The 20,278-nt window shown below is 44.4% G+C and overlaps 1 protein-coding gene and 1 long non-coding RNA gene across 13 annotated transcripts in view; one reads left to right on the top strand and one right to left on the bottom strand.

Annotated features, from left to right (window-relative positions):
- ABI1 (abl interactor 1) overlaps positions 1 to 20,278 on the bottom strand; it is a 95,586-nt gene that overhangs the window by 2,923 nt on the left and 72,385 nt on the right. For 2 of the 12 annotated variants that reach the window (XM_083406595.1, XM_083406591.1), the window contains 6 exons: positions 19,367 to 19,507; positions 15,167 to 15,267; positions 12,294 to 12,380; positions 9,175 to 9,351; positions 6,064 to 6,150; positions 2,425 to 2,610 (listed from right to left, as the gene is read on the bottom strand). In XM_083406595.1, the coding sequence (XP_083262721.1) occupies positions 2,425 to 2,610; positions 6,064 to 6,150; positions 9,175 to 9,351; positions 12,294 to 12,380; positions 15,167 to 15,267; positions 19,367 to 19,507 (779 nt within the window). The remainder of the gene's footprint in view (positions 1 to 2,424; positions 2,611 to 6,063; positions 6,151 to 9,174; positions 9,352 to 12,293; positions 12,381 to 15,166; positions 15,268 to 19,366; positions 19,508 to 20,278) is intronic. The other 10 variants (XM_083406598.1, XM_083406596.1, XM_083406599.1 and 7 more) reach the window with 5 other exon arrangements.
- On the top strand, positions 21 to 965 carry LOC310661124. The gene is made up of 2 exons (XR_014503746.1): positions 21 to 151; positions 516 to 965. It is a non-coding gene; the product is annotated as an uncharacterized lncRNA (long non-coding RNA).

Below are 20,278 nucleotides of genomic sequence, written 5' to 3' on the forward strand. Positions count from 1 at the left end.
TGGTGGCAATTCAAAGGACATAGAATTGGAAAGGGACCACAAGGGTCATCTAGTCCAACCCCCTGCAATGCAGGAACCTTTTGCCCAACATGGGGCTCAAACCCATGACCCTGAGATTACGAGTCTCCTACCAACTGAACTAGGGACGCGGGTGGCGCTGTGGGTTAAACCACAGAGCCTAGGACTTGCTGACCAGAAGGTCGGTGGTTCAAATCCCTGCAACGGGGTGAGCTCCCGTTGCTCGGTCCCTGCTCCTGCCAACCTAGCAGTTCGAAAGCATGTCAAAGTGCAAGTAGATAAATAGGTACCGCTCCGCCGGGAAGGTAAACGGCGTTTCCGTGCGCTGCTCTGGTTCGCCAGAAGCGGCTTAGTCATGCTGGTCACATGACCCGGAAGCTGTACGCCGGCTCCCTCAGCCAATAAAGCGAGATGAGTGCCGCAACCCCAGAGTTGGCCACGACTGGACCTAACGGTCAGGGGTCCCTTTACCTTTACCAACTGAACTATCTACCGAGCTACATTGGCAAACATGATGCAAGACAGTTTCATTTTGTTAGCTTGCGCCCAGTTCTACAATCTGTTAAGGTCATTTTGAATTCTGATTCTGTCTTCTGCAGCATGAGCTAACCCTCCCAGTTTGGTGTCATCTGCAAATTTAATGAGCATCCCCTCAATTCCTTCAACCAAGTCATTTATAAAGACGTTAAACAACAATGGGCCCAGGACAACCCTGCAGCACCCAACTTGTCACTTTTTTCCAGGATGACAAGGAACCATTAATGAGTACTCTTTGGGTTCGGCCAGTCAAATCCCCTTAACAGTTACCTTGTTCAACCCACATTTTACTAGCTTCCCCGCTGGTAAAATGGACTTTGTCAAAAGCCTTACTGAAATTTCCCTGATCCACCAAGTTTGTAATTCCATCAAAAGAAGAAATCAGATTGGTCTGGCATGACTAATTCTTGGGGAAAAAACCACGCTGGGTCTTAGGAATCACAGCATCCTTTTCTAAATGCTCACAGACCAACTGTTGAATTCTCTGTTCTAGGACCTTTCCTGGTATCAATGTCAAGCTCACCGGTTGGTAGTTACCTGGGTCTTCCTTTCGCCCCTTTTTGAAGATGGAGACAACATTTGCCCGCCTCCAGTCTGTTCTCCTCTCACCTGTTCTCCAAGAATTCTCAGAGATAATAGACAAAGGCTTCTGACCATGAAGACAGTTTCTAAGCATGTGGAGATAAACATGCTTTGAAAACATCTTCAAACCTTTGCACTAATCAGACAAAGATCTAAAGAGTGGGTGCCTCTGCCCACTTAACCCTTAATGTGTTCAGATGAGCACCTAAACACAGCTATGGAGACACATTTCAAACAGCACAGATTATTTAGATCTATTCCAATCTGGGTTCCAGCCTGGCCATGGGACTGAGTCACCCTTAGTCATCCTGATGAAGAAGAAGAGTTTGGATTTGATATCCCGCTTTATCACTACCCGAAGGAGTCTCAAAGCGGCTGACATTCTCCTTTCCCTTCCTCCCCCACAGCAAACATTCTCTGAGGTGAGTGAGGCTGAGGGACTTCAGAGATGTGTGACTAGCCCAAGGTCACCCAGCAGTTGCATGTGGAGGAGCGGGGAAGCAAACCCGGTTCACCAGATTACGAGTCTACTGCTCTTAACTACTACACCACACTGGCTCTCTGATGGATGACCTCTGCAGAGAGCAGAGCTTCTTGAGCTCACTGCAGCTTTCAGTACCATTGACCATGATAACTTCCTGGACCTGCTCTGTGGAAAGGGAATTGGGGACACTGTGCTGCAATAGTTCATGACCAAATCCAGAGGGCAGCACTGGGGGAGTGCTTTTCAGATCCCCGGCATTTATGCTATGGGGTGCCACAGGGCACTATTTTATCCCCAGATAGGGGACACTGTGGGTGATTGGTTCCCCCACCCAAGAAACTTATCCATTGTCTGCCCAAGACAAGACTGAAGTTCATCTGAAGGAGCAGGTACACAGTTTGGGGGTGCTTCTAGAACCCGCTTTGTCACTGGGTGCCCAGGTGGCCTCAGCAGCTAGCTAGAAATGCCGTTTGTGGACTGGGAGAGCATGACCACAGTAGTTCAGGTGACTTAAAAAGTGGATCGCTGCAATGCGCTCTACGCAGTGCTTCCCTTCGTATAACATCATCTCAGTAATTTGTATAAGCAACCCTGTAAGATAGGTCAATATTATTGTCCCCCATACTGCAGATTTGCAGATGGGGCGGAGAAGGGGGATATATTGAGGCTGTGAGAATAAGGCTTCATACAGGGATGCACGGCATGTTTGCAGCGAAGTTGGGATTTGGAGGTTAAGCCTCTTGTTTTTAGCCTTGCTGTTAAGGGGCTGATCTGCTGCAGGCACAAGCGTGTTTGCCCATTACCTTTCTCAATATAGCTTTTAGGTGCCCAAGCCGGATCGCCGTCTGCATACGGGTCATTGTACTGCACGACTGCAGCCTCCTCATCTTCATAATCCACAGGTGGCGGAGGTGGCGGCGGCGGGGAGTCATCAAACATGGGCATCTCATCGGGAGGCGGCGGTGGAGGTGGAGTTGGACTGTCAGCAACTGGAAAGTCAGTGGAAAAGAGGACCTCTGTTAGGTTTCGGGCAAATGGAAGTAAGCACATGATCAGGGACCCACATCTTCTATCAGATGCTAACGGCATGCACTACCCGTACCATGCACAGATTAGAAACAAAAGCTCTGCGTGTTAAAATGCTATGATAGATGGGCTTTGCAGGTTACTAGCAGCCAGGTAACAACAGGTGCCGTTTTCCACGCAGACACTCCAAGGCATCATAAGCAGCACGCTAGCGGAGAACAGGAAGGGAATTCACTCAATAGCTACACATTCCAAGGGCTGCTGAATAGTGCAGCCCGTTATCAATTTTGTTACTTTTGCTCTGGGTTAGCAAAGTACCTGAAAAACAGAGAAAGAGCCATCGCTAAGAGTCCTGGCATGGTTATATCCCCCTTTAGCATTCACTGATGTCGATAAGAAGAACAGAATCAAGGACGGAGTTAGAATCAAGAGCCTGACGCAGACCTTGGCGGTCATTTGTGCAGCATCTGCAAGGCATCAGTCCATGCCTACCAGATGTTGTCCAGCATCTGCTTAAATACCTCCAGTGAAGCACCCATCTCCCAAGACAGGGTGTTCCACTGCTGAGCAAGTATCTTCTTGATAGGAGGTTTTCCCTACACTTTAGCTGAAATCTGCTACCCTACAGTTCCCACCCATTGGTTCTAGTCCTGCCTGCCCTATAGCGCACCAGAGAACAAGTCTGATCATCTTCTGTGCTCCAGCCCTTCGGGAATTTGAAGACTGCCATCACATCTGCCCCCTAATCTCCCTCTTCTCCAGGCTAGACATACACAGCTCTTTCAACTTCCTCCTAGGACTTGGGTTTCCAGACCCGTCACCCTCTTCTGGATCCACTCCAGTCTCCAGAAGAGAGGCCTGTCTCAGTAAACGTGCAAGATGAGCTCCAGCCCTTTCATCCTCTAAGAAGAAGGTGAATGGCTACCTACTCTCTATGGAGCCTCACTGCAGTGCTGCAAACTAACCCTGCAGGGAGAGAATCCTGCATATTCTCAATCATGTACCCCACCATGCACAAACAGATGCCATTCTGAGCAAGAGAATTTCACAACAAAGTGGCTGCGGCTCAGTTCTCACGTAACACTAAGCTTAATCGTGGCTTAGCATGAGCGCACAAAGATTGGGGTTCCCGGTGAGAAGATTGTGGAAGCCCAGCCAGATGGGCGGGGTATAAATTATTATTATTATTATTATTATTATTATGGCCCAACTGCTGCTGTGCCAAATACTTCAGAATACTAGCTGCTAGAGGGTCACCATGCCTTGCTTGTGAGCATCCTGAAGGCATCTGGATGGGCAACAGGTGCTGGAACTGCAGGGCTCCAAAATCTAAACCCTGTTCAGAATCTGACTTCAGTAGGTAAGCAGCAGTATAAGCTGTTGTTGTCAGTCCTGTGTTATATGACAATAGGCCCATCGTCCTTCTGGGAACGTCTGCCGCAAAAGCCACACTGAAATGGATGTGTTTGCTGCAATACAACAGCTTTTCCAATGCAAGACTAGACAACAGGTTACACCCCATAATTTATTGGTCCAATCCGTTTAGCACGAGAGACAGACATGCACATGAAACTGTAACATTTTCCGGACTGGATCCATTTCATATGAAACTGGCACAGGGGGTTTAAAGAGAAACGATGCCCATTCCACAATTTTCTTTAGCTTAAGAACAAAATATAATGCTCATTCAGAATAGAGCATTCTTGGTTTTGTCCAGCTAATGAAAATCTTCATTACACAAAAGAGCCTCAGTATTGACATGTGCTTTTAAATCAGAACCTCCCTTTCCCTGAAAGAAAAAAAAAGCTTTTCAGCAGATACAGTGATATCACTAATGATGCCTCTGCGTGTTTTACGAAACACCCCAAATTCAAGCTAGCATATAATGAAGAGAAACCAAATAAGGCATATAATAAACTGAAGTCTCAATGCCCCTTTCATTTAATTACTGAGATTTTAAGTGGTCAAATTTTTAAATGGCACTAATGCCAAATCATTTTCCGTTCATTCATTCTTTTAAAATGTTGTAGCGGGGGAAATGCAAAACTAATTGCTTGGATTGATCTGAAATATGAAATGCATGCCCTGATATTCCATATCTCTAGAATGTCACTGAGCAGAACTCATTAGCCACAGTTAATTTAAGCTTTGTGAAGTGCACTCTTCACATCTGTATTTCATATAAGCCAATACAGGCTCCCTTTGCGGCTTCACGTGCTGGTTTCAGCTTTGGAATGCCCAGGAAAATTGTAATCCATCCAATCTCAACCCAGCAGTTGCATTATTGGCAAAACTAGGGCAGGGATGTCTCAAGATGCACAAAGTGTCAGCTGATGTAATTAATTCTAAACTATTTACCAGCTTGCTTAATGTTTGACTGTATTATTAGCATTGTATATTTATGGAATGTTTCTTGTGGGGTAGGATATGGTGATCACTTCTTATATTTATTTTAAAAACTGGAGTATAAAGTAATTTTAAAAAATGCACAAAGCATCTCACTATCACAACCCGCTTCTAAAAAAACACACCAAAACCCCCCTGGGGGATTATCAGTACTTTCTTCAACCAGGGTGGAGCCTTTCGTTTATCATTTCCAGAAAGCGTTGACAGTATAGAAAAGCCTGGGGTGAGGGGGAAGAGAGGGATATGGTTCAGAGGGCTGCAATATGTTGAAGGGATTGGTGAAAATTGGAGAGGCCCACCCTTCAGTGAGCAGAAGTGTTTTTGCTTGTCTAATGCCACCATAGGATGACACATCTGAGATATACCGTATTTTTCTGTGTACAAGACGCCCCCATGTATAAGACGCCCCCTTTTTGGGGACTCAAATTTAAGAAAATGGGGGGAAATGGCTCAGAGTTGTTGAGCTTTTTTTGCGGAGTTGTTGTGGGTCCTCCAACGCATCTTACATTGATGCCTTTGTCAAAAATATAAGTTTGGGGATTTTCACCAGTTTGCAGGGGGGAACTACCTTGACGACTTTGCAGCCTTCCCTGGTGGTGTTTCCCTTGTAGCTAATCTCATACCAACTCTCCAGACTGCATTTTGAACTCTTTAAAAAGAAAACAGTTTCTTCTGGGGCAAGGCTAACCAGGTGCACACACACACATATCCCTTTGAGAGAAGCCACAGTTCCAAAAATGTCGTTAGTAATCATCATGCCAAAATAAATAAATAAATAAACACCAGAAGAGAAGGCACTCCCCTTCAGTTCCATGTTGGCACTAAAATGAAAGATGGAGTTAGCATCTCGCAGAGGAAAGAAAACAAATGAAACGACTCCCCCCCCCCAAAAAAAAAAACCCACACCCAATAGAGACCAAAGGAAAGAGCCTGACTGGCCAACCATGCATGCTAGGAGAGAGAATGAGAACCGGCTCTACTCTTTGGAGAAGCTGAGCTGCCAGACTTACTGTTTTCCTGCACCCTGGCCACGAAGCCTGTGAGAGGTATCTGTGGAGTCAACTGAGGCATAGGGGGAGGGGGTGGAGCAATAGAAACTGGAAGCGACACACACGCCATAAACGGGGGAAGTAAACACAGATACAGGAAAAGGAAAACAAAAACAAAAAGCAGCTGTCATTAACAATGGACCACAAAACAAGGTATGCAATGAACAACAGGAATGCACACAGCAGGACCTCCTTCAAAGTTTGCTTTCCCAGCAATACAACCACTGCTGAACGGCATTTTTAGCCAATCTGCAACTCCATTAAGGGGCGGTGGGGGGCCAACTAGGGATGAGGCTAAAAGCCACACTTCCTGTTTCAGAGGTTTCACTTGTTGATTTGAATAAAACTCTTCTTTTTCCTGCTTTAAACCAAGAAGTCCTGACATCCTGCAGCAAAATCTTGCAGGGGAAAGTGCAATTTGTGTTTTAGCAAGAGGATACTTTTCACAGTAAAATGCCATGGGAAAGAGCTCAATAGGAGCTCTGCTTTGCAGCAAGCACTGAAATAAACAAGCCAGAAAACGGCAATGGTTACGGAGGGGATTTGTCTATGGAGCCCCACCCTTCTGCACAAGACTGAATATACTACGTTGCTTTATAATTTTATATTTTTAAGCAGCTTTGCGCATCCCTTCAGGAAGGCTTTTAGGAAAGCAATTTGTTTTCAGAAGAGATGGCTTTTTTTCTGCTGAACTGCAATTCAAGAAAATCCACAATTCAAGTGAACTAGCAAATAAACATGTCAGCATATCCCTAAAAATAAAATGACTTTGTCTCTGCCTATCAGTCAAGCTTCATGGGACATATTTGTAAAGGGCTTCATTTATTATTGCATTCCAGGGGTATCAGAATGGTGCAGGATGAAGCTACCTGGTTTTCAGCTTCTTACAGCAAGGATTCTGTGCTCATCTGTTCAGCATCACCAGACTGAATCACCACTCACTTGCGGCTGACAAGGCAGTCAAAGAGCACAGAGAATCCTGAAGGCCAAGCAAAGGCCCATGTTTAAAATACGACAATGGCATGTTAAGCAAGCCCATAGTGACGAATGTGTTTTGAGTCTTCTGCAGAGGGACCCTCAAATTTCCTTCCTTCCTTAGGTTCATGGGAAGGAGAAAAGAGGTAATTTAAAGGACTTGTGAGGATAGCCAACCAGGTGGGACTGCGTGTGTTAGTTGCCAGTCTTGCATGTGCATGACCGCAAGCCTCCACAAAGTCTGTTGCGTCTACATCAGATGGAGACAGAAGTTCTATCTCATTAACAGCCATGCCACTAATCCTTCAAAGTCCACTTCACCAGGGCCTGAGCTGCATGCAGAATTAAGGGACCATTTTCATCTTTGAAATGAGCTCACACCCACCAGAGCAAGCTTTGTATCAAGATGTTGGTCTCAAGAGGAGTTAGATGGGACAGCAGGACGGAGCCAGAATTTTTAGGGGCTGGGAACATTTTTATTTTAGCATTTCATCCAATCTAGATTCAAAGCATCTCGAAGGCCCCACATTCAGCACGGTAGTAGGACCGGGATCACAACTTTGAAACAGGTTCTAGACTGCCAAGTACGCAGTAATTTTAAACAATGCTGGAATTCAGCATTCCTCTTTTGACAATTAAATCTGAGCACCGAGTTAACTTTGAAACAAGCTAGCCTCCCCTATGTGCCAGTGTAACTGAAGCACACCATGATGGACTGTTTTGAAGAGATCTCACTTCCAGTCCCGTCTCCCCCACCACCTGAATTCTCTTTCTCCTCTCCCCACAAAGGCTACAAATTAGGTCTGTGCCTGGCATGAAAAATGCAGTCCAAGGGAACTGGGAAACCTGGAAGCTATACTGTCAAGACTGGGATGTTAAATCATTAAGTTTCAGAAAAGGATGAAAACAACTGACAAGGTAAAATTAGTGGCTAGAGGCTATTGTTTAAAGCATGGCACACTACTCATATATCGGCCTTGCGCCTGTATTTGAACAAAAGCTTGCAATACAAAAAAACACATACAAAAACAAGAATGCAAGGACATTTCACGAGGATATTTCTGTCCTACTGAAAGCCGCCCGCTGAACGTGACAGGACCGTTTCTCTGTATTTTCACATACTTTACCTCTGAACATGGACAGGCAGCCAACTAACTAGTAGTGCAAATTTAATTCACCATTTCAACACAATGGGCTGGATCAGACAATAGGTCCCTCACCACATGTTGCAGTACAATGCGTAGAAGGGAACTAAACTGTTCCTGAACATCTGATATGAACCACACGTACATGGGGACACTGCATTCAGCTACAGCGCATACAATCCAATATGCAGAGACCCAAATTGCAAAGCTGATCTCCTCCACAAAATATGGTAATCAGTAGTCTGAATCGTGAACTATATGTGTTGGATTGCAAGTGTCTGTACCATATTCAAATGTAACATCTCCATATGAACAGGGAGGAACACTAAAGGTGGCTGTCTGAATGGGGAAAGGAGGCTTACTCTTCCAGGTTATGGGTCAGATTTCTAACCTGGCTCGCTGATCATTTATAGCTGATCATAATAGGAACAAAAACACTGTAGCTGAAGCTGGGGACAAGGAAAAAGCTAAAAGGGTGAGAAACTAAACAAGATTTTTAAGAAAGTCCTTCTAACACCATGGACGGTTATTCAGTGCTGAAGAAAAGAACACAAGTCACATTCACTTCTAGTTTAAAAACATATTTCTTTCCAATGATTTATTATCTAGCAAAATATACTGTGTGTATTTTCTAGGCCCAGTTCAGGTGTAACAATCTTGGTCTAATAAAACCATGGCCGGATCCTTATATGTAATCATAAGAGATTAAACCACAGTTTTCTGGTTCAGATGGAACAGGAAACAGTGATTTACTAAACCACAACAGAAGTGTCAAAGCCAAACACAGAACAGACGAAAGAGAACAGAGAGACTATGATGGAGCGTGCAGGCTTGTTTCATCTGAACCAGACCTTAGTCACCAAATTATAGATAAATCAAGAGAAATGCAAAGCTATCAAATCACAAAAGCGACCCCAGGAGTTCTGGGCTCTGTAGTAACCCAGCAGCTTACTTGAGTTTTGAGAATAGAGAGGACCGCCATTAACATGAGGCTGAGCAGAAAACGAGGCAGTCACAGAAGGATTCCGCCTAAATCCACCAGAAGAGGCCGAAGAAGTGGTAGAGTTGTGCCGGGATATCTGCCTGGTCATAGTGCCATACTGGGAACCAGGAGCTGAGCCAGGAGCAGCTGAAAAGCAGGCACCAAAAGGAACCAACAAAAAGAGATAAGCAAAAATAATAACACTTGGGGAGAGAGTGCAGAAAACCAGGAGGGAGCACGTACAAAGCCCACAGCACAGCAAACATATGGAACCCCAAGACCCCAGTGATGAAAATTGATGGAGCAGAAGATTTGGAAGGAGGCTACTTAATGTTGAAGGGGCAGGGCTGAAATTTACTCTTCTTTATTTATAGTTTTAACTTCTGAAAATGCACAATGCTATTAAACTCTGAAACTTCATTAAACTTGATCCTTATGGCTTCCAGAGCTACTGGAACCATTTAAATATGCAGGATGTGCTGCAGATAAAATCCTGTTACCCACACTGAATTCATGTATAAATGTATTGCTTTTTATATTATCTGGACAAGAGTGGACATTATTTCTTCCATGCTGCTACAAGTATGACTAGTGTTCTGAAAAACAGTCTTCAATGGACTAGCCCTTGAACTCTTCTCGCGCATAAAAAAGAAGGCATGAGGTCCCACATAGAGTTTACATCATTAACACATTGGAGCCCTCAGTACAAATCCAAAATGTGTTTGATATCTCCCAGGTTTCAGATCAATAAAGAAGGTAAAAACTTTGCCCAAGGGAAGTGCTATAAACAATGATTATCAGTTGTTATCTACTTAGCTATGCAAGTTTTCTCTCTTTGGTAAGGTAAAAGTCCGCATTCACTAGTTGAACTTGTAACTCTCGTTTGCTAAAGCTGTCTTAGTTAAGACAGTCAAACACATCATTACTTTGAACAGGTGTATGTGTGCCGTAAAGCATACCATTAGGTTATACGAACTCTATTTCACCTAGTATTAGAACATTTACCAATGTTATCTGGGTCAAAGCCTCTCAAGTTCATGTCAAAGCAAAAAGCATCCTCCTGCTGTCTGCCTGTTACAGAGCAGCCTCCCCCAACCTGATGCTCTCCAAATGGTCTTTGCCCATTGCTACCATCAACCATGCTTGCTGGGGCTACTAAGAGCTGGAATTCAATCGCATTTGGAGGGCAAAAGGGTGGGAAAGGATGCAATCAGAATAACTGTATGAGCAGTGCCTGCATAACTAGTAGTTATTTCAGCTTTTAACATTTGTGAAATCAAAGGCATGCTAAAGACCAATGCTAACGCAACACAAATCATCAGTGCCTTTTATTGTGCTACTGAATATCTAGTCCCAACCAAAACCATTATTCTGTTTATTAGGTAAAAGGTAAAGGTAAAGGGGCCCCTGACCATTAGGTCCAGTTGTGACCGACTCTGGGGTTGTGGCGCTCATCTCTCTTTACTAGCCGAGGGAGCCGGCGTTTGTCTGCAGACAGCTTCCGGGTCATGTGGCCAGCATGACTAAGCCGCTTCTGGCAAACCAGAGCAGCACACGGAAATGCCGTTTACCTTCCCGCTGGAGCGGTACCTATTTTTCTACTTGCACTTTGATGTGCTTTTAAACTGCTAGGTTGGCAGGAGCAGGGACCGAGCAATGGGAGCTCACTCTGTCACGAGGATTTGAACCACCAACCTTCTGATCAGCAAGTCCTAGGCTCTGTGGTTTAACCCACAGCACCACCTGCGTCCCTTGTTTATTAGGTACACCTGGTTAAATCAAGGAGGCTCGATCTGTGGCCCTCCAGATGTTGTCAAACTGCAACTCCCATCATCCCTGGCCAATGGCCCTGTCGATGGGAACAGATGGGGTCTTGGATCCAAAAGCTTTCAGGGGCCCACAGCTTCCCCTCCCTGGATTAAATTAAACATTTCAAGTTAACAAGTTTTAAAAGTTGCACTTTGAGAGTCAAATGCTGTGTGGTTTCAAGAAAGCACGCTGGTGGTCCAATTTCGAGTTAATTTATAATGCATGCTAAATGTAGTAAAAAGCACTGCTTACCACTTCAGGGCAAGCCATCAAAAAAAGGCAGGGTCACCCCAATGTGCTTTATGTACATATATCACATTTATGCGATATATCCAAGGACATAATAATGTGTGAAATTGACACATGGTCTACACATGAGTTACTTTTGAACACAAGACCGAAGTAGGATCTGTACCCCACTGAACTGGTTATATTTAATTATTCTGAAAACCACATTACCAACAAGTTTTCTGAATGTATAACGTGGATTCGGGGGAGCAGAAACAGATCACAGGCCCTTGCCCATTTCTGGCACGCCACCTGGTGCCTGCTAGTTGTTCAGATTCTTGTAATGCAAGGTGCCCTTCTGCTTTGGAACAGACATACATGCTACATAAACACAAATTAGGCACTCTGGCTTTGTAAATTTAAGCACATAGCAGTGGGCCACAGGATCAGAGGTTTTCTTGGTTTTTGTTTTAAAGGCAAACCACAAAAATGACTGAAGGTAGCTCACCCCAGTACACAATGTACATTTGGGTGATGTATACGGCAGAGCAGATATTTGCACCCGTAAGGCCCAATCTATGGCACATCCTCATCCAAGGATCTTGTACAATGACCTTGGGAAAGTACTGCCTAATAGCATAATAGGCCAGGCATAGGCAAACTCTGGCCCTCCAGATGTTTGGGACTACAATTCCCATCATCCCTAGCTAACAGGACCAGTTGTCAGGGATGGTGGGAATTGTAGTCCCAAACATATGGAGGGCCAGAGTTTGCCTATGCCTGTAATAGGCAATACTAGGCTATTTAGAATAGGTGTCACTCGCTATAAAGGCAGACTCCTGGGTCTATATTTAAACTTTCAGAGGCTTTCACCACAGAAAAAAATTAGTTGGGGTTAGATTGGTTAAACCCCCAAGCTTCTATTATTGTAGCAGGACAAATGCACACAACACAACCCAGGATGTATACATTCATTAGTTAACAAAGGGGGAGTTGATTAAGTATTTTTGTTAAAGAACTGCGATAATGGCAGCTCTCTCAAGAGGTCTCACCTATCACACTGCCCATGACCAGAGGTGGGGGCACTGGTGGTGCTGGTGGAGCTTCGGGAGGAGGAGGAGGAGGAGCAGATATGTGTGCTATTAAAATAGATTGCCAAGTCAGGCCTTGATCCAGAGCTTAACCTTTTGACTTATGGTGAAAATGCTGGGCAGATGAAGGTGCCCCATATACAATGCGGTGTTGGCTGCTTGTGAAGTCACTGGGAGGCCGATTCAGCCAAGTGGAGGTCCATTTCCACTCCATCACGTGGCGAAGCGTATTTTACCATGCCCATCAGAGAGAACTTATCAAAAACCAAGAGAGGAGGGAGGGTAGGATAAAGCACCCCCTCCAGCATATGGCATCATATCTCTCTGCAAGGTTACATGCACTCTGTGGTTGAGTTCCCAAGTGGACACCATGACACCTAGCTTTCCCCCCAACCAGGTGCCCTGTGGATATTTCTGGACTGTAATTCCCACCATCCCAAAACGGCATGGCCAATGGTCAAGGATGATGGGAGCTGCAGTCCCAAACATATGGAAGACACCAGGTTGGGGAAGGGAATACAGTGGTGCCCCGCAAGACGAATGCCTCGCAAGACGGAAAACCCGCTAGACGAAAGGGTTTTCCGTTTTGGAGGTGCTTCGCAAAACGAATTTGCTATGGGCTTGCTTCGCAAGACGAAAATGTCTTACGATTCCTGGGGTTTTTTTCCCCTCCCCCCCTTTTTCCCAAGCCCCTAAGCCGCTTATCAGCTGTTCGCTAAGCCGCTTAACAGCTGATCTAAGCCGCTTATCAGCTGATCTAAGCCACTAATAGCCTTTTAGCAGCTAATCCGCTAATCCCTTAAGCCTTTAATAGCCGCTAAACCGCTAATAGCGCTAATCCGCTAATGGGCTTGCTTCGCAAGACGAAAAAAACCGCAAGACGAAGAGACTCGCGGAACGGATTCTTTTCATCTTGCGAGGCACCACTGTACAACTGCCTGCATCCATTACACAACACTAAATGGCCTACAACTTTGGGAAGGCTATACAGCCATTTAAATCCATCTCACAATACTCAGTAAGAGAGTCATTAGTCAATGGGGGGCACAAAATATGAGCCTTGGCCCAGATAATGGTCCCATGTCTGTGTAGACTTGCCATTTCTTACCCCCAGGCCGAATTAACATTTCATCTGACATTTGCATGGAAAGGGCCTATGCGCATGCAAAAGAAGTATTCAAAATTTGTTTGTACACCCAAAAAGGAGGAAGCATACTGTATATCAAGATGGCAAGACCAAGAACAATTCAGTAGCAGAAGTCAGAATTCCAGCTTTGATTTAGTTCCACATTTGTCTGATTCTGCTCAGATGAATGGTTTCCCCACCACAAGGAAGTAGTTTCCATTGAGAAGTAAGAGTGGTTGTTGTTGTTTAGTCCTTTAGTCGTGCCTGACTCTTCGTGACCCCATGGACCAGAGCACGAGTGGTAGTCAGCTGAGTTTTACTAAGAGTAGACCCACTGAAATTCATGGACCTGACTTGGTTTACTCCGAGTAAAACTTAGTTGAATGCCATCCCAATACATTTCAATCCTCTCCGGCTTGTGCTTAGATCATCACGGTACCCCTACGTTAAAAAAAATTCAACATGATGATTCAGCTACCCTTTGAAAATTGAAGAAAACCTGCAGCATTTCCTCAAGGCCTCTTTTAAAAATAAACTACACCCACTGAATAGACGACTGAATTCTACCTGCTTCTCTGAGGAAATCTGAAAGCTTTTCTTTGATTGTAATCTTTCTGTGTTTTCCGGTCCTAACATAGTCCACGTTCTCAGCCCTTCCTAGAAATCCAATTGAACGACAGGACAATCTACATGGAACAAAGTATTCTTCATCTCAACCCACTTAATGATTTGAATTAGGCCAACCGAGATATCGTGAGAAAGAATAATAGTTGAGGAAGCTAATCTAAATTGTGAAGGAAGGTGGTTTATTGCATAAATCCACAATTTTTATGAGCCGAGTTTCCTATTGTGGACGAAACTGCATTTTACCATATTAAAAAGGTAAAGGTACCCCTGCCCGTACGGGCCAGTCTTGACAGACTCTAGGGTTGTGCGCCCATCTCACTTAAGAGGCCAAGGGCCAGCGTTGTCCGAAGACACTTCCGGGTCACGTGGCCAGCGTGACAAAGCTGCATCCGGCGAGCCAGCGCAGCACACGGAAACGCCGTTTACCTTCCCGCTGGTAAGCGGTCCCTATTTGTCTACTTGCACCCGGAGGTGCTTTCGAACTGCTAGGTTGGCAGGCGCTGGGACCGAGCAACGGGAGCGCACCCTGCCACGGGGATTCGAACCGCCGACCTTTCGATCGGCAAGCCCTAGGCGCTGAGGCTTTTACCCACAGCGCCACCTGGGTCCCAAATATTACCATATTAATGCAATGTAATTTGTTTGGCATTCAACTCAGGGCTGGAGAACATGTGGCCCTCCAGATGTTCTCGGACCACAACTCCCATCATCCCTGACTATTGGTCATGCCGCCAGGGGCCGATGGGAGTTGGGAGTCTAACAACAGCATCTGGAGGGCACCAGATTGGGGGAGGCTGTAATATAACTATATGAGTAGTGCCTGGATAACTAGCACTGAATATTTCTTTTGCCTTTATTTGAAGACACATTTCAGTAGCAGCCTACTGAAATCAACACCTGCGAATGCCGTTTATTGTGCTACTGAAGACTGGAGTCCTATGTTGTGCCTGTCTAGCAAGCCAGTGGGTCCTGGTGGTCCCTTCACATACTTGCACAATTGAAAACTATTAACTTCATCCAGCATCTGAATTAATCCCGTCTATTACATAGGATATTGTTTAAGGAGCTTCTTGGAAAATACCTTGGCCAATAGTCGGAGGTGAAGGTGTAGGCACGGCAATGGGAATGCCAATACTGCTGCTTCCGCTATTTTCTCGACTGCCACTTCCGCCGCTACTGCCACTGTTCAAAAAATAAAATAACAAAAGGTCCAAGCAGATAAATAGATGTCTTTCAAGAACAATTATTCTAATACATGTTATACTTGAAAATGAATCCAGGTCAATAGTGTGACAAATTACCTCCGTTTCACAACAAAGCCAAGAGCTATAAATTAAATCCCCCCCCCCCAAAAAAAAGGAAGGTAGGCAGGGAACTCTCCCTCCCTCTTATTATCATATCAGCAGAGCAGAATGCACAAAATTCTAACAGATACAGATGTAATTAGCTAAGTCATTACGTACTCACACACATCCCCCATTTCAGCTATCAGAGTATTTAATTAAAAAGTGTAAGCAACCGTTTTGAGAACTAAAGTACTGTTAGCCTAATATAATGTTCCTAAATGGTTACAGGCACCCTAAAGTAATTAAGGGTGATAAATTGCATGTTAAAGGTGTCAAAACATCAGCAATTTGCAACTCTGGTGCCATGTACTCTGGAAAAGGTTTCCTTGTTCCCAAAATATCAGAGTGGCACTACACATTAGGATTGTTGTGAAAAAAACACCGGAAGAAGGTGAAGTGTTGGGAGTGCTGGTGAATTTTGTTTAACACTCTGTTCATTAAGCTGTCAGCCAACCTAGTGAGAAAGAAAACATATCTCCTAAGCACATCTGGTGGGGACAGTGGAGAATGGAGCTTATTTATAGATGTTTAACCCAACACATAAGGACAGGTTTTCCTGGGTGAAACTATACTGGTAGTGATATGTGCATTCATCAACCTATCCATGACCCCAGTTTAGCTCCTTGATGTTGTGTGAATAGGGATGCGAAAGGGACAGAGACCCTTTGGAGAAGCTGAGACCTTGATATTTGATCAGAGTAACTTGGTCTTGTCCAATTTGTAGTTGGCAAAGAAGCAGTGGGCAGAGAGCATCTAGGACCAAGCGGAGACTGTTGAGACGCCCTTGTTAAGTTTGCTGCTGCCAAAAGGTGTAACATTACTCCATTTATAGTACTGAAATGTTGTTTTTGCTGCATGCCGTTACATTTGCTATCACTTTCCTGTTTCATTATGGCTACCATTATCAAATTGTTCTTGCAATGGTTGATTTTGTGATGTGTCACCGCTCTCACTGTTGTAGCAGCTTTGAGAAAATGTTTTGTTTGCGCAAAGGCGGTGTGCAAATAAAGTGACAGTGATGATGCTATCCGGGTGAGCATGGTCTCAGTCTGGCCCTCCACCTTCGCTACGTATTGGAATAGGGCTGCAGTGTGCTTTTGGGTGAGTCAGAAGCTGGAGAAAATGACCCACATGGATGCAGACCAGTCGGATACAAAAAGAAGGAAGTTAAGCATGCTGCCGGCTAACTTGAGAGCCATTGAGACAACAGTACAAAAGAACAAATTAAAAATATACTACCCACTGCTTCCAATTATCCACAAACATCACAAGACAAAGCGGCAAGCAACAAGCATAAAAAAATCAGTCTCTCTCTCTCTCTCTCTCTCACACACACACACACACAGCTACATGAAAGAGAAGAAATGAGGATTGCTAGCATGATCAGAGATTATTCCCAGAAAAATTAGTGCTCTGCATGCCAAGGATCTTGAACCTGTTGCCATGGCTGCAGCTGAATCCCGTACCACAAAACACTTACATGACACTGAAGAGTCCGTTTCCGCTGCCTCAAATAATGAATGTACAAAAAGACATTTATGCAACCGTTTTAAATAAGACAGTGTTTTAAGTGACTGCAGCCTCTCTCAAAATAGAACTATTGTCATTTCTCAAGCTCTGCAGCAAGTGCTGGGTTTATAAGCTTCCATTACACTGCTAAAAAAAAATCAAATCACAGTCTGCTCATTACAATGACCATTGGTATGTCTTTAACCATTAATGCAGCATAAGCCACAGTGCTGAAAATTCTAACCTCTATTCCACTACAGCCAGCAGCTGTGTTCTATTCTTCTCCAAAGTTTTATTGACACTCACAGGATGCCGATTTGGAATAAGAAGGTGGTTCCGTTCATTCAGAAGAAATGAACGGAAGTCTGGGAATGTAGACTGAAGAATGGAGGAACAAATTTTGCATGCCATTTGTAGACAGTGGCCAAATTATATGTCCAGAAGAATCACATGTAATTTTACTACATCAAACTACAGGTGTGAGAAGCTCAGCATGTCTGAACCCTCCCCAATCAAACTATCATTATTTATTAGTAATTTATATTTAGTAATATGCAATTATTTGTATGTTTTAAACAGATTTTATATATGTCTATGGTTTTAATTCTATTCATGTTAAATTGCTTTTTAATTATTGGTTTTCCCCCTGTTTTTTTAACGATTCTTGTTTTTATCTGTAAGCCGTTTAGAGTCCCATCAGGGGAAAAGGTGGAGTATAAAAAAATAAGAATTCAATAATTGACACACTGCTTCACGTCAGAATAGACTTCTAAGTGGTTCTGACCAGTTAAACAAACATTAAAATATGCATCAAAACACAGCAGCGATTAAAACAGGAGATTCAGGTCACAGGATGAAGGGAATACCTGTGTACACAGGTGTGTCTTCAAAGACCGGCAGAATGCCAATACAGGTACAGATACGGTCTCTCATATTTCAGCAGAGAGTGCGTTCCAGCCCCAGCAGTGAAAAAGCTGGCTTCTATGGCTGATAGCTATCAGCCACAAGTCAATAATTATCAGACTGTGTCAAGACTAAACGGGTTCCATTTGTTGATCTTAATGCCCTTACCAGGAAATGGATATTCCCTGCAGTGGAATCTGGGAAGGGGCTGTGCTAAAATCCACCAAGATGGACTGCTAGATTTCCAGAAGCAGGGTTGTTGTTTTTTTATAACACAGTGAAATATTTAAGCATGTAATCTGCCTACCACACCCACACACCCCAAGTCTGAAGTGCGATTTCTCATATTTCAATTGACTACTAGTAACCACGAGACTTCTCTTCTCATGAGGTGGGAAAGATGGAGGGCACAAGGAGAAGAGGATGACAGAGGACGAGATGGTTAGACAGTGTTCTCGAAGCTACAAACATGAATCTGACCAAACTGCGGGTGGCAGTGGAAGACAGGGGTGCCTGGCGTGCTCTGGTCCATGGGGTCACGAAGAGTCGGACACGACTGAACGACTAAACAACAACAACAAACCACGAGACTATATAATTATCTGTTTCTGCGGTTGTCCTAGAATTAACACTTTCTCTACCTAGAAACAGCAAAACACATTAAACTTGTTGCTTCACAGAAGAAGCTTGACAGAAATCTGGTATGTGAGAGCCACACACACTAACTTACTAAGTGTGATCTTACATTATACCGTTAATTTCAGAGTTATAAGTATGACAGCACAACCATTTTCTACTCCTTAAACCATCTACCATCAATAATTCTCCCTCTCAAAGTAAAAAAAAGGGGGGGAGGGGGAGGAATGAAATTGCTATTTGTGCATTTGTTAAAATGGTTGGCAAATATGAGTTTTTATTTAGGAAACAGAGGAATGGTTAACTTATAAAAACAAAAGGTCCTGAAGATCAAGCACTCTAAGAAGATTTGCTCTTGATCTTGTCTTTACCATTTTAGGGTATGTAGTGATGGTGGTTATTCAGCAGTGTTACATTTGTTTTACATTTTTACCCTGCCATCCTTCCAGATGAGGCAACAGACATGTTGGTTCTAGGGCTGGGTGATATCTGGTTTTCAACATCACAATATATCACCAGCTAAACATCACAATATCTCGATATATCACAATGCATATCTGCGGCGGCAGAAGGTCCCGCCATATCTCCCTGCAGTGGCAGAGCCTTGCTGCGCCACCCTGTGGCGACGGAGGGTACACCACTCTTCCCTGCAGCAGACTGGAAGAGACCACGAGTGAATTCTAAAAACCAGGCTCACATATCAATGAGTTCCACGGGCTGTGCTGGAACCACAACTGAATACCCTTTTGTTGCAAACAAAGCAAACTTTAGAAACAGGAAGTGCTTTGAACTAAGAATTCTTTGTTCCGTATCTCTTATCCTCCAACGTCTTTTATCATGCTTGGTTGGGATCAAGTTTCAGCCACCTGCAGAGTCTTGAACTGTACCTGTGTGTTCTGGGCCTCTGGTTCAAGGATGCCGTTCTCCCAGGACTGTGCTGGCTTCCGAGCCTTGCAGGACTGGTCATGTAATCATTAGGAACTGTTGGCGGCTTAACAGGCTCCAAGGTCTTATAAGGTGTGTTCCGTCTGGCGAGATGAAACAAGACACAGAACAAAAGCGGGTGGGGAGAGAGAGAGGGAGGGAGGCTTATTAATTGACTAAGGAAACAAGTAGCTACATCACAGTTCAGTGTACATCATCTTAACAGTGTTTCTCAAGCTTGGGGGTCCCCCAGCTGTGGTTGGACTACAACTCCCATCATCCCTAGCTAGCAAGACCCATGGCCAACAAAATGAAGCTCAGTCTAGGTAAGACTAAAGCACTGTTAGTGGGCGTCTCCCTAGACCAGATGGCTGGGAGAGGCCGCTTGATGGAGTTACAGTCTCTTTGAAGGAGCAGGGATATGGCTTGGGGAAAACTTCTGGCTCCTTTGCTGTCACTTAAGGCTCAGGTGGCATAGAGTGCCTTCCATCGGCTTCGACTGGTGGCCTAGCCGCACCCCTATCTGGACAGGGATAGCCTAACGTCTGTTGCCTATGCTCCGGCAATCTCTACGTCTGATTATTGCAACGTTTTATATGTGCCTACCCACATTTCTTACCCTTCAATGCAACTGAACCTAACTTTCCACCCCCAAGGAATTCATTGCCTTCAAAGGTATCACGGAATTCTCCCTTCCTAGCATTAGAGTTCAATAAAATAAAGAGTTACTTCCAACCCTGTCGGCGCTAAACAGCACTTATTGGTATATCCTTAGATTTATAACCCTCGCGCTCCTTTTTCGAGTTCCCAGCAACTGCTTGCTGCTCTGCGTAGGATTTATATACTCATCTAATCCTTTCTTGTGTCATCTACAG

The sequence above is a fragment of the Podarcis tiliguerta genome (genome assembly GCF_965153285.1).
Source record: "Podarcis tiliguerta genome assembly, chromosome: 12".
NCBI classification, from domain to species: domain Eukaryota; kingdom Metazoa; phylum Chordata; class Lepidosauria; order Squamata; family Lacertidae; genus Podarcis; species Podarcis tiliguerta.